Source organism: Notamacropus eugenii, chromosome 4 (genome assembly GCF_028372415.1).
Source record: "Notamacropus eugenii isolate mMacEug1 chromosome 4, mMacEug1.pri_v2, whole genome shotgun sequence".
Classification (NCBI taxonomy): Eukaryota; Metazoa; Chordata; class Mammalia; order Diprotodontia; family Macropodidae; genus Notamacropus; species Notamacropus eugenii.
The window spans coordinates 366,477,503-366,489,833 of record NC_092875.1 but is presented as its reverse complement, the minus strand read 5'-3'; the positions used below and the strand labels follow the sequence as shown (position 1 = coordinate 366,489,833).

Sequence of the window (12,331 nt, the reverse complement as noted above, 5' to 3'; positions counted from 1 at the left end):
GTGGAACAAACAAATATTCTGGGCTTTCCTTACTAAGAAAAATCAACTTGATCTTCCATAAGTGGGAGTCCCTTGTGCAACACTCAGCATGTATTTTTTGAGTACCTAACTCAAACCTGGGCAATCTGTGAGATCTAAAAAAAGCAGAACACGTGATCCTCAGCCCTACCGGAGCTTAGGGTCTAATTAGGGCCTTAAGATCAACACACAGGAAATATACCCTACAAAGAACCATGTTATTTAGGACCAAAATAAGTTCTGCTGACAATGCATGGTACAGAACTTTAGAGAAAGGGGATGTTGGCATGGAAGGAAATGGTCCAAGGGAGCTTCAGGTGGAGAAAGGACATGACCTGTGTGTCATGGGGATGGGGGTAGGACTGAACAGACAGGAAGGAACATGAAGGACATTGGAACAGAGTGGAGACAAGATGAGGGGATGCTTGGTTTAGGAGAACTGCAAATGGAACATAAGATTGGATAAGTGGGATATGCATCAAGAGGACAGGGCACTAAGCAAAGTATTTTATTAAGATTTTGTTTTGTTCTTGTTATTTCATTGCAAGGAACTTAGGTCCCTATTAAAATTCCTTTAAGTGAACCTAAACAAGGAAATTGAGCAGCAGTGGGCTAGGAAACCAAGAAGAGTATGTTTAATACATATGGTGCCACTAACCAGGACCTTAAGGCTTGACTCCCCTTTTACCTCAGCCTAGAAGCCTTCATAAATAATCTATTAGGGAAGAAAGTAACCTCCAAACATATTACAAGCTGGACTTGTCTGTATATAAAGGACCCTGAAAGCCCCTAGTAGAAGTGGAGGCAAAGGAGTTCTGAAAAAGGCCATCAACAGATGTCATTCTCCACTCTCTCTGAGCAGTCACGGTCAGAGCGCACTTAACTGGTTGGCTGATGACACTGAAGAAGACATTTGTATTGGCCCCCAGCTCCGTGCTGCGCATCATCGTCCTCATCACTAGTCTTGTTGTCCTGCCTTATATGGGGTAAGTAGCTTTTCTGTCTTCTGTTCCAAACACCAGCAGGGACATCATCCTCATTTCCTCCAAAAGTATGACATCTGGAGATTAAGATCTGTGTTTTCTCCAGTGTATCTGGATTTAGAATTAGAACCAGTTTGCTGTTCTCTACCCTTGAAACAGCAAAACTCTGATTAAAGGAGGTTTATGGTCATTTCTGATCAGTGGGGATAACAGTCACTAATCATCCAAGCAGCAGAAGATTTGCACAGCTCTGTTCCCCAGTAGTGAAAAATTCCACAGATAGGGAATGCAAAGTCCCATCATAGGTTACTAGTTTTAGAATGCAAACCCTGTCATTAAAAAGGAGTCTCTTCTCATTTTTGATTTGAACCTTAGATGTTTTAAAATATTTGCTGTAGCATTTTTTATGCTGACTGTACTTTTTATGTGTGCCATGGTTTGGGGTTATTTTTGTAAGAATACACTTTTCTCTTTTTCACAGGGTTCATGGAGCTACTCTAGGAGTAGGGTCACTCCTAGCTGGTTTCGTGGGAGAATCTACCATGGTTGCAATAGCAGCTTGCTATGTCTATAGAAAACAGGTAAGATGTTGATTAGACTCAGCAGGCAGTTCCTCCATGAATACTCAATCAACAAACAAGCATTTATTGAGAGCTTAGTGGGCCCTGAGATAGGTATTGGGGATACAAAGGCAACAGAAGAGCCAGGTGATGCTAAATTAAGACCATTTGGTATGATCCCAGGAGGTTTTCAAGACCACTTCACACTCATCCTTAAGGAACCAGTATCACTAGAAAATCTTTGGGGAGAATTGTTACTGCTGTTTAAAATTGTACTTCTCACACCTCTACCTTCCAGCCAAAATGACTTACTTGTTTCTCATACATGAAACATCCTTTCATATCTCTGCCTCATGCCTGGAATGTTCTCCTTCCTCCTTTCTGACTTGGAAATCCCAGCTCCCTTCAAGGCTCAGCTCAAGTACCTACTATCTTCCTTGAGAGGCATTTCTTGTTCCCCGTAGTGGTGGTGATGGCAGTGATAGTCCATCCCCCGAGAACGGAATTGATGTTTCATTTTGTCACTTAATAATGCCCTGCAACAGGTTGAACTCTAATTACTTGTTGATTATAAATTTAACCTCGCTAACAAAACTGTAACATTCTTAAGAAGAGCAGCCATGCCTACCTTATAGCTCTCATTATACCTAGCACAGGTAAGTGTACAGTCAATAAAAATTTCATGTATTAACTGAAGTTTTGGCCAAAGTGATATGTATACCTTCCATAGCAAGATACAAGTAGACAGTCACCTAAGATTTTTATGTAGCATATTCTGTTTTATTAATGGTCATTGTTCCCGGGTAAACTTGTGTTGACCTTTTGATTCTGTCCGTAGCCTTATGTTTATCAATTCTTCTTGGATCTAGAAAAAGAAGACTGAAAACGAGTCAGCCACAGAAGGTGAAGACTCCGCCATGACCGACATGCCTGCAACAGAGGAAATTACAGATATCGTAGAAATGAGAGAAGAGAATGAATAAAGACATGAGATGATGTGACTGATCACCACGCCGCACAGACAGTTGGAATAATACTTCAGCATCTTTTCTTCTTTCATCTTGGTTTTTTTTGTTTGTGTGTATTTTTTTTTAATGAAAGAGGCCTTGATTTAAAAGGTTTCAGATAAATTCTCTAGCATACTGGGTATGCTCACATTGATGTGGGACCTAAAGAGAGGTCTTTTCTTTTTCTTTTTTTTTTTTAAATGGAATTAGTTTTCTGCACCATAAAAAAACTAAGAGACATGGCTGCATCATGGTAAAAGTTGTCTCGATTGTTGAAGCCTTCATTTCCATTGGACAATCTGCATTTGTCAACCAAAGTACTGTTGTGTGTCTCTGTGCCATTGGCTCTGTGGCCACTCATGCCCTCTGGCCACAAACTCGACTCCAGTTTTTTTTCTTCCTCTTTTTTTAGGATTACAAGGTTGAAAATACAGTATCTGAAAGTTGAGTTTTCTTTTACTTGCTTGACAATAACTTGGCTGTACAAACAGATATAACCCTTGTGGCCTAATATATTCCTCTTGCCCGTGGAGTTGTAAACTGTCTACTATTAAAATACAGAGGGCTAAGAGGTTAAAATTCAGGAAGAGTCAAAGTCTGTTCAAAGAAAGAATCATGAATGGGCTTCATTGAAATACAGAAATAATTTTTTATGGTCTGAGACATCATGGGGGTAGCAAAGGTGAATCATAATTCAACAATTATATTTCATTTTACATGGGAGATTTGGGGAGGGTTGTGTTTTGTCTCTTTAATATCCTAGTCTATACACCAATGGTTTTTAGTCATCTCATATCACCCAATTTCAAGTCTTTTGCATGCTGTATTACCTGCTCTACATGCTTTGATCCTGAAGGTGGCACTGCAGGGAGTCAGATGGAGCATTCTAACTGGTTTTGGTTTTGGTTTCTTCAAGATAACTGAAAGCTTTATCTAAGTCATAATCTAGCAATCTTGTGCTAGATTGGTATATTACTAACTTTTTAGGCATAGTCTATTGTATCATTCTGCCATTTTTATAATTTTGTGGTACATATAACTCACGGAATGCACTAGGATATAGCCCTTTCATGCCATACGATAAGAAGACACTTTATAAAATAACTAAAAATCACTATGTGATCTTCCCTGAAATTAGGCATTTGGAATCAATTTAGTAAAGTATATTTTTCTAAGTTTCAAGAAATTTTTTTCTTTTGGAATTTTGGACACATTTAGTTTACTAAATTCTTGGCTTAGTCAAAACACTTGAAAACTGACAAAACCTAAATAAAATATTATTTTAAATATATATTATATACTGTATAGGTTATGTAATTTATTTTAAGCTACGATACATTTCCTATTTTTGCATTTTCAACAACACGTCTTTAATACAATATGTTGGTTGTCTGTGCACAAATATAATTAGTTAAAACATATTGTATCGGTGAACATTGTGTCTTAGTTGCAGTAGTTGTACTTGGTTCATTACTTGTACAAATGCAGTAAGATTGAGAAAATTTCAGGAGATATTTTTCAGTATGGGTGAATGGGGTCTAATTGGTCAGCCTAAGCAGAAAACATTGGGAACAAAATGGTAATACTAGATGGGCAAGGAATAAAAAGCCCTCTGGATTTTTTTATTTTGTTTTCGATGTTGTACTCAGATTATTCCTCATAATAAATTAACTAAGCTGAATAAAGTCAACCTTGTACAGGAAGAGTGTTGACATTTAAATTTCTGATACGTAATATCCCTTGGGCATGCCTACATTGTATAGAGGCCTATGTACTTCCTAGAGGCCTGACCTGTTGTCATTTGTTTTCTTCTTCCACATAGTAAGATATATAGCCAACAGTAGGGGCGAAATTAAGAAGTGGAAGATGGGAGAGGGAGGTGAGTGGGGACAGAGATTTTATATTTTTGTTTTAGGTACATGGCTAGAAGTTTTAAGTGGCAATATGTTTTATTATTTGTGAGTATCTGATGCTTGTGGAATTAGAGCTAGATCTTTTTTTTTTTCATTAAAAAAGTAAATTTGTCCCTGAAAATCAGGTACTTAAAGTGTCATTATCTTGAAATTGTGCAAAGTTGTTGAGTTGTTAGAGCTGAACTTCAGCAAATGTACCATTCTTGTTGAAGTAACAAGGGATACAAAAAAGCAGCCGTGTCAGCGAATCCAGACTGGGAGAGATCATTCCGGGGCTTTCTTGGAATGCCACAAACCCTTCCCCAGGGATGCATCTTGAAGAAGACCTCCTGTACTGCAGTCTGAGGAATGGATTTAACACAGAGACCTGCGTGCAAAGTTGAAGTCTATGACAGATCTCTTCTATTGTGAACAAAGGCTTCACAGAAAGAAAAAGGAGATGAAGTAAGGGATGGGAGATAGGGAAAGTAGACAGCAACCAGGCATACTGTTGAACTTTTTTTTGTACAATGCCTGTTTTGTGTCAGAAAAATCTTGCCCTCTGTGAAATATAGGTATTTTTCTTGTGATTAAATCAAGCCACATGTCCCCTCCCCACCAAAAAAAAAAAATGCTCTTAAGCATCTGGTGGAGAAGTAGCCCATGTAATTTTTCAGTTCTCGTTTAGGGCACCAGTGCCTCTCATTCAGTGCAACACGTCTGTAGTCTTCCTCCCAAATTGTGGAAAGAGTTGATGCCACTCCTTTGGTTCTGCTTATCACAGAAATGTTGTCACTAAGTATATTTAATGTGAAAGTCAAATAGCTGAGAGATAGATTGAACAGATCATCTCCCTAGTGAAACAGGATCAAGAAGACAAGAGAGTTGGCCAACTCTCTCCCTGTTTGTCGTAGGCTCACATCGACATTTTGAAAAAAACAAACCTGAAGGACATTTGCATTTGAAAACTTAAAACATAGCATCTCTGACAGATGATTATCCTGAGATGGCGAATTTTCCTATTTCACATTTCTTTTCTGGCTACTGGAGGAGGAAGTTACTTTCAATTTAATTGCCTTCAGTACTTGTTTTTATTAAGCTGATAGAAGGAAAAATTCCTGCTTGAAGGAGGAGCTTGTGTCTCTCCTGGCACACAAATCTTGCTTTCAAAAGGAAGTGGACCTCTATTAAGATGTGGACATGCCAAATATCTCAGGGACTGTTGAGAAATTTGTTTATTAGCAGGAAACCTGTGATTTCTTACCAGTTTATAAACTTGGGAATGCAAAGTAACTTCTTAGCTTTGCTGTGGGTCGTTTACCCAGCACTCCTCCTCCTCTTTGTTTTCTGGGTTTGAATCTGAGGTAATAGAATGTACAGACATAATAAAATGGGATAAATTAGTTCATTTTTTCAAAATTTAATCCAACCCCTTACTATGCTATGCATTGAAGTGTTATTGTAGATCAGTAGTTTTCTATAAGAAGTAACTGGGCACCGCAGCTGGAGATTCAGAGAATTAGAGACAAGAGAACCTGCCTCTGATACAAGCTGGCTTTGTATCCTTGGACAAATCACTTAACAGAGCCCGTAGACACATCAAAAGACAAAGTTATAAATGAGCTGCTGATCTGCATTAAGGGAGAGTTTTCATACTCAGAGTTCCCCAAATGGATGAAGTCACAGGTCTGAATCAAAAAAAGATTCTCATTTATATGAAACGTATATCATTCATTTACATTATCACACCAGATCTTCAAAAGGGATTTGTGAAGTGGTAACTTAGGCATCATCCTCATTTGATGAGGAAGCTGAATTTTGTCCGAGTTAAGTGACTTGTGTGAAGTCATACCATAAGTTAGAAGTGAAGATAGGATCTAGACCTAGAAGGCAGCGTTCTTTTCACTCACTAGCTGAGCACCATTGGGGTTTCAGCTATAAACTCTTCTGCATTTAAGATAGAAGTTGTGGCCTTGCATTGGCTTACACTTTGGCTTCCTCAGTGGTTTGCCTATAAACAGCAATCAGAGAGATAATATCAGTTCACATTTATGTACAGAAGGACTGACATTAAATTCCTAAAATACTGGGGAAGGAAATCGCTTGTTATATGATTACTTTTCCAAACTTTTTTGCTTTTTATTTCTTCTTTTATCTAAACTGAAGACTCCTGTCAGGTTCTAACTTAGGAGACTTAACCTGCGGAGGGGAAGGTGGAATTTGCATGTCCATTGATTGTCTGAAAATATGTTAATTTTAAAAATCTAAATAGCTCTCTGGATCAGTCTTTTTTTTCTTACTATTAAACTAAAGTAGTGGGATGAGAATATATTTAAAAAACAAAAGGGCAAACTATATTTATATAATTGTAATTACAGAATATTCATTTTAGAAGTATTTGTATTATATTTTAAAACCTTTCCATTTTAAAGAATGTTAAGCCAATACCTGGGTTAAACTTTCTTGATTACTATTAAAACTAGCCATGGGATCTGGACTCTTCACCTAGGGGTGAGCTGGTCTCTCAGCTTGGAGTGGGATACAGCTTGTCATAGGACCATAGATTTCTATAAACCGGAAGAGGAAATGAGTCTTACCATGATTTGTGGTTTCAAATGCTAGCATGTGTGTACGTGTCTCTTGTCTGTGTATGTGTGTGTTTATCCACAATAGTACACCTTTCTTGAGAGTGTAATCAGGGCTTTAAAAGAGACAGAAGAAACTTATAGGTATGGTAATACCTGCGATGCACTTTCAGCTAGCTTCCTAAAAACTGAAAAGAATGGCTACGTTTGGAAGTCACAGGACTTCACCTTCACCATTACCCTCTTTCACACATACACAAACACACACATGCAGTCATCACATTAGAAGCCTTTGGCGCTAGACCCTCCCTATTAAAGACGTGCTTTGTTAGCGTGTTAACAAGGTTTTTTCTGTGTGATTATTTTAACTCGCTATTCCTGCAATTTGAAGCAGCAAAAATATGTGACAGATCAGATCATCTAACAACTTGTTTAAAAAGGATGTATAACAAATCTGGAGAAAACAGTTCTTTAAAAATATGGTCATTCCTTGTTCTCTGACTTTTTCTTCCAAGGGGGAAACAAAACAAAGGTTTAAAAATTATTAGAAACATCCAAAATGTAAGTGAGATGTTCATTATGTGTTTGCAATACTAGCTCATAAAATAGCAAGGGCATAAAAAATTAGAGTTAAGCATTTGATCTCAAAGGAGAAACAGATAAAGAGGGAATGACATGACCTTATTTTTCAAGTTAGGTTCACTTTTCTTCTCTTAGGGAAGACCAGGCAAAGTTGGGCCTGTTCTGCTGCTATATTCTTTCTCTAAGAACTTCTCTAACCAAAGGAAGAACTCCTGGATCAGTTTAAAAAAATAAATAAATAAACCTCTCTTTCCTAAGCTCCAGTGGTTCTGGGGGAACTATAGCCAGTAACTTCAATAATAATTTTCTTTTTATATTTTTTCTGCCTCATTTACAATCAACCAGGCTCTACAAAAGACTACATATATGCATTTTTTCTAAAATGCTTTCAACATTAGGTAGAGTCAATAAGTTTGTTTAAATATGATACCTGGTTTAAGCTTAGGCGATGTAGTTAAAAGTGCACTTTGCTAAAATGAGACTTGACCTCAGCCAGTGGCAGTTTGGGTATTTCAAGGAAAACTAGAAACAGTCTCCTATTTGAATAAGAAGTGGCTTCTTATTTTTTTTTTCCTCAAGAGAACCAGCTGAAAGTGAATCCACTGTTTACCCTTGCACTTCTTGGAAAATTATTTGGAAAGAAGAATGTTTCTTCTTATGAAAATTTTAGAGACAGAGGCTCCCTAACTTTGATCTTGTGGGCTGGCAATGGTGCCTTGGGAAACAGAAAATGGAAACCATTTCTATGGGAGGGCCAACTCCTGGAGCTTAAGAGTTATTTAAAAACCTAAGAGTTCATGTAAAGGATCAGAAAATTTGTTGTGAGCTGGTCCCTGAAAGCAACGTTGGAGCCTCAGTGGTATATAAATGTCAATAACTGTACATCCTATAAAATAAGTCATATGACCTTCAAGAAATGACCCTTACACAAGGGAGAAATAACAAGTGCTCTACTGACATATATATTATTAGGGGGCTCTATGTGAATATTACTGGGTTTTTGTAACCATCTTCCAATGTAAATGAGGTTAATGTCTAAAAGTAATAAGAAAGAGGAGTTGGATATAAAAAAAGTTAGAATGGATAAATCCATGAAGATAGGAGAAGGTTATTTTGTGTACTGGGTGTCAGTTTCTTGCAAATGATACAATTATTTTTAAGAAAAATTTCCAAAGACTCAAGGGCCCATAGCTAGACGGTTTGAGTCCCCACAGGATTTGGACTATGGCACAAGGATATTAAAATTGGGGAGTGAGGGGAAGGAAGAGTATGGGAAATGGGAATTTTACCTCGTTCATCATTTTATATCTGACATTACAAAAGATTCAGTTGTGCTGTTTAAAAATTTTTTTAAGGTGCATTGGGTGTCATTGTGTATGTGTACTTTAGCTGTCAGTTTATATACCTGTTTCACATCAAAACTGGGTTTAATATAAACCATTGAAATCACTCACATTAAAATACTTGTGCAGCCTTTGATTTTAAAAAATGACTGCAGAGGTCAGTATAAAGTATGTATTGCATTAATGAGTGCTGTTTATGTATTTAATATAGGAGATGTAAGTTTTTGCATTGTTAAGAAATTTATCTATGCTTTTTTCCCTTTTTTGGATTTGTGCTCAGATATTGTCAAGTAGCTTTCATAATCTAATTTACTTTAAGTAAAGCTCAACAAGTTTGCATATGATTGAAATTGTTTTCAGTTTCTTCATTCTGATATATTCTGTCCATTTCACTGCCTCATTAATAGCAGTTACTAGGTGCTTGGTTAATCAGTCAATGTTAAGCATAACCACAGTTTCTCCTTCTCCAACTTCAGAGTATATAGTAAAATCCCATTTCTTTCCATTGATAACCTCCTTCCAAAGTTTAAAAATGTGCTTACCCCTGAAAAATTCTTTGTCTAGTATAATTTTTTATGCAATTCAAGTCCATTTCATCTAGGCCTGTCTCCTGTGGAAATGACTTTATTTTCTATATTCTTAATAATCTACATGAACTCTGGGAAAATAAACAATTAAAATCTTCCAACACAGCAACTCCCCAGTGGAGGATTTATGGGGAAACATGGACAGAGTGTCAAGTAAAATGGGGATCAGAATATACAATGTGGGCCCACACAGATGAAACTGGAAGTTCATAGAAACTATCCACTTAATTTTGAGATTTTTACATGATGGATGATTTTATAATATTCTGGTCTGTTGCCTGTTTTTTGTAGGTCCTGTGATTATTTCCTTCAGTTATTCATTATTTTTTTTAATTCTGAGATTCACACAAAAAAAATGTTAAGAACCATTGTCTCTAAGATTAGAGCTGTCAGACAAGTAAATGACATGGGCAGTCTGGCAAGTGTCTCCATCACTGGAAATCTTGCATGCAACACCTCAGTGGAATGTAAGATCCTTGAGGTCAGGGACTACTTTCCATTGTTGCCCTTTTTTATTCCCTAGATTGATACTTCGTACTAAACAAGGTACTTAAAGCTTATTGGATTGGCTAGCCTGGATATAATTAGAACAATCTTCCTATCAGAACAGTAGAGAAAGGAGAAGTAATTTCTCCCATTAAATGGGGGGAAGGGCACACATCCTGTAAAGTAGATGCCATCATGAACACCTTTTAAAAAATAATATGAGTTCCTCAGTGAGCAAGAACTATACTTTTTAAAAGTAGTCCAAGCACATACTGTTCTCTACGAATCTAAGGGTTTTGTCTACAAAGTACATGAGGCCTGAAACTCAAACAATTCAGTTCAAGATTTTTGTGGTTCAGTCATTTGTGACCCCATTTGGGGTTTTCTTGGCAAAGATACTGGAGTATTTTGCCATTTCCTTCTCTAGCGTATTTTACAGATGAAGAACTGAGGAAAACACGGTTAAGTGACTTGCCCTGAGTCACCCACCTATTAAGTATCTTGAGGCCAGATTTGAACTCAGGAAGATGAGTCTTCCTGACTCCAGGTCTGGCATTCTATCCACTCTGTCACCTAGCTGCCCCAATCCAAGATAAAACCTACTTTTTAAAATTTATTTTTAAAAAAAAAAAACATTCCCAGCTTCCAGGTCATACAAAAATAGGAATAGTTTGCTGACCCCTGCTCTGGACACTCTAATTTATCAAAGTGTTTCCTAAAATATGATGCCCATACTGAAGCACAATACTCCAGGGCAAAGTAGACCCGTATTATCTTCTCTCTCTAGCTAGACACATTTTCCTTTCAATGAAGAATATATATTCAGAGTGTTTTGGCTCCCATATCACACTGCTAATTTCTATGAAGCCTTTAGTTCACTGAAACCCCCTGATCTTTTTCTGATAACCTGCTTATAGAGCTGATTTTAACTCATATGTGAGGCTTCAATAAGATGAAATTTAATGCCAATAAATGCAAATTCAACCCAGTGCATAGTTCAAGATGGATAATTACCTGAAGATGATGAGTTTTTCCAGATCCTTCTGTTTATGTGACAATGACATTGTGCTAATTATATCAAGACCCAGAACATTGCAAAGACTCCTAAATAAGATCCATACTCACTCAAAGGTATTAGGCCCCACTATCCACAAATAAAAGAGGATGACAAATTTCCACTTGATGACCCCCAGTTAGATGATTAGACTTTAAAAAAAAGTTAGTTCAACTAAATGAACCAACGTATCACTCACATCTGACTATATATGCTATATTTCGCACCCATAGTCCCCCTCACCTTGAAGTATTGAGATGCTTTTCCAAGCCAGTATAATTACACAGCATTCCGTTTTGTTTTTATTTTTCTATCCATTTATGTTGTTACATTCACTGGGTATACTGTTTTCCAAGTTCTGCTATTTTCTTCTGCAGAACAGAATAATCAGAACCAGAAAAATACCATACATGCACACACATTTTTCTTTGTTTCTCTGAATTCCTCATATTTCTTATGGCACATAATATTCCATTACATTTGGGTACCATAATTTATTCACTGCCCAATCAACATGCACCTTTGTCCTTAGTTCTTTTTGGTATATGTGAGATCTTTCTACCTTTGACCTCCTTGAGGCATAAACCTATCAGTAAGATCTCTGCATCAAAATGTATAGACATCATAGTCACTTTTTTTAACCTAATTTCAGACAGCCAGTCTACTTTCTCACCCTCCACCCCAGCCTTCCTTCTCCCAAATTGAGAACACAAGAAAAACAAAATACACTATGAACATGAATAGACAAATTTCCACATCGACCATACTGAAAATAGACTGTTTTTCTTGTTCTTCATTTTGAGTCTTTCAACTCTATCATGAGGTGGGAAACATGTTTTGTCACTGGTCCTCTGAAATTGTGGTTGATCATCATGCTGATAAGACATCACAAAAATAGTATTCCATCCCATTTACATACCATAACTTGTCCATCCATTCCCCCATTGATGGACATCCCCTCAGATTTCCATTCCTTGCCACTTCAAAGAACTATAAATATTTTCTGCATCTTTAAATTTTGTTTTGCTTAGAACTAATCTTTCCCTTAATCTACCCTCTTTCAAATTCCCTTTCCCCTATTCTCCCCTTTCCATCCTGTTTCCTTGTTGAATGAAATAGATTTCCGTGCCCAACTCTTCCTTCTTTTGATGAGTTCAGATGAGAGAGAGGTTCAAGTGTCAGTTGTTCCCCCATACCTCCTCCCTCCTTGTTTGTACAGATGTCTTTTCGCGCA

At 37.1% G+C, this 12,331-nt stretch overlaps 1 protein-coding gene across 3 annotated transcripts in view; it reads left to right on the top strand.

Moving 5' to 3' along the window:
* The window catches only part of ANKH (ANKH inorganic pyrophosphate transport regulator), a 160,089-nt gene extending 156,230 nt beyond the window's left edge, over window positions 1–3,859 (top strand). For all 3 annotated transcript variants that reach the window (XM_072605451.1, XM_072605448.1, XM_072605450.1), the window contains 3 exons: window positions 881–1,004; window positions 1,483–1,582; window positions 2,431–3,859. In XM_072605451.1, coding sequence (XP_072461552.1) covers window positions 881–1,004; window positions 1,483–1,582; window positions 2,431–2,544 — 338 coding nt within the window. In that variant the 3' untranslated portion in view covers window positions 2,545–3,859. The remainder of the gene's footprint in view (window positions 1–880; window positions 1,005–1,482; window positions 1,583–2,430) is intronic.
* The last annotated feature ends 8,472 nt before the right edge of the window (window positions 3,860–12,331 follow it).